We start from the raw sequence: 1,568 nt of genomic DNA, 5'->3' as shown, positions 1-1,568 counted from the left end.
CCTGTTCGGCCACCATTTTGTTATCTACAGTTCTAAATCCTAAGCAAGGTCAGAACGGCCTGGTCAGTTAGGTACAGGAGCCCAACCCTGCAAGGTGCCTTCAAATTAATCAAGAGCACAAAGCTGGATCACGCTGGGAAGGCTGTGCATCACGAGGTGTGATTGGGAAAGCCTGGGGTGGGGGGTAGGGCTGATGACCGGGAATGGGTAGGAGGGATGATGACCGATGCATGAAATGTACTCCTGACTTACACAACTCGAGGTATGATCGGGAACACGGGGAGGGGGGCAAGGACCGATGTATAACAAGGGACCCCAGAGGCTGATCAGTGGAAAGCCTTGTTGATAAGATTGAGACCATGGCTGGGGAACTAGGGCTTGATCTCAATTATAATACCGAATCATCAAGCAGATGAGAAATGCCTGGAGAGCAGACTCACACTCCCTGATAATATAGATGTCAGCACATTTTCTAGTTACTTTCTTCCCCTTTTCCTTTTTTTCCTCCTTCCTCTCACAACTGATGCTGTAATTCTTCTATCAATAAAAAGGCCAGGATCTTGCTCTTCAGCAGCATCCTGCATTGTGCAGCCTACTCCAGAACTCCCGTTTCTTTATCAGTGCGGTGCTGCCCGATGCAACATGGGATGAAGACGACCATCACACCCAACCTGCACTTGTGGAAATGCAGGCTTCCCAAGATTAACTAGCCTGTCACGTCCATAGACTCTGAGCGGAAGAGAGGGGGCTTGATTCCAAACAGAGATCTGAAACTGGTTCCCTTTCTTTCCTCATCACCACAGTTCAGTCTTTGGCTTCGATGCCTGCGCCTCACCATTGCCATCCTCTTTTCCCACTTGCTTCTCTGATGTCTTCACCTTTCTCCCATTAATGCTTATCTCCCCAAACTGTGATTTCCCTTTGTCAGAAAGAGTTTTTCACATAGCAACTGATTCTCCAGTTCTCTGCAGACAGCAGTTCTGACCATATCCACCAGGGGTGATCAGATCCCTTAAGTTAAAGGGCTCAGTGCCACAAGACCAGGCCCTGGGCACCGGATGCAAGTCCAGGTCACCTATATTCTGATCAACCTCTCCCTCCCTGACTTGATAATTTGATAGAATGACTCACAGACTCAGGAAAGTGTTTAGTTACTATTACTAGTTTATTATGAAGGATAAAAATCAGAAACAGCCAAATGGAAGCTAAGTGTAGGACAAGGTTTGCAGGGAGCAGGAGGGAAATAGCTTCCATGCCTCTCTGGCCGAGCCACGCTCCCAGCACCTTGAAGTATTCATCAACCCAGTCATTTAGGATTCTTTTGTTACATAGACAATTGATCAAATCACTGGTTATTGGCGATTAACGCAATCGCCTCCAAGACTGAAATCTCCAGCCTTCTAATGATGGCTTTTTCTTTCTTCACCAGTCCTCATTCAAAAAATTATCTTGGGATTCTCAGTCATCAGTTATCTCATTAGCATAAAAAAGACACTCTTATTTACCCAGGAAATTCTAAGAGTTTTGGCTCCTGAGTGCCAGAGGGACAAAGATCAAGTATTTATTTT

General features: G+C 46.1%; 1 protein-coding gene across 1 annotated transcript in view; it reads left to right on the top strand.

Moving 5' to 3' along the window:
* The first annotated feature begins 203 nt into the window (after positions 1 to 203).
* The window catches only part of LOC119251478 (cilia- and flagella-associated protein 206-like), a 16,438-nt gene continuing 15,073 nt past the window's right edge, over positions 204 to 1,568 (top strand). The window contains exon 1 of the mRNA XM_054698157.1: positions 204 to 262. Coding sequence (XP_054554132.1) covers positions 204 to 262 — 59 coding nt within the window. The remainder of the gene's footprint in view (positions 263 to 1,568) is intronic.

Source organism: Talpa occidentalis, unplaced genomic scaffold (genome assembly GCF_014898055.3).
Source record: "Talpa occidentalis isolate TD23 unplaced genomic scaffold, MPIMG_talOcc4v2.1 talOcc4.2, whole genome shotgun sequence".
NCBI classification, from domain to species: Eukaryota; Metazoa; Chordata; class Mammalia; order Eulipotyphla; family Talpidae; genus Talpa; species Talpa occidentalis.
The sequence above is the reverse complement of the archived record's forward strand: the minus strand, read 5'-3'. Positions and strand labels throughout refer to the sequence as shown.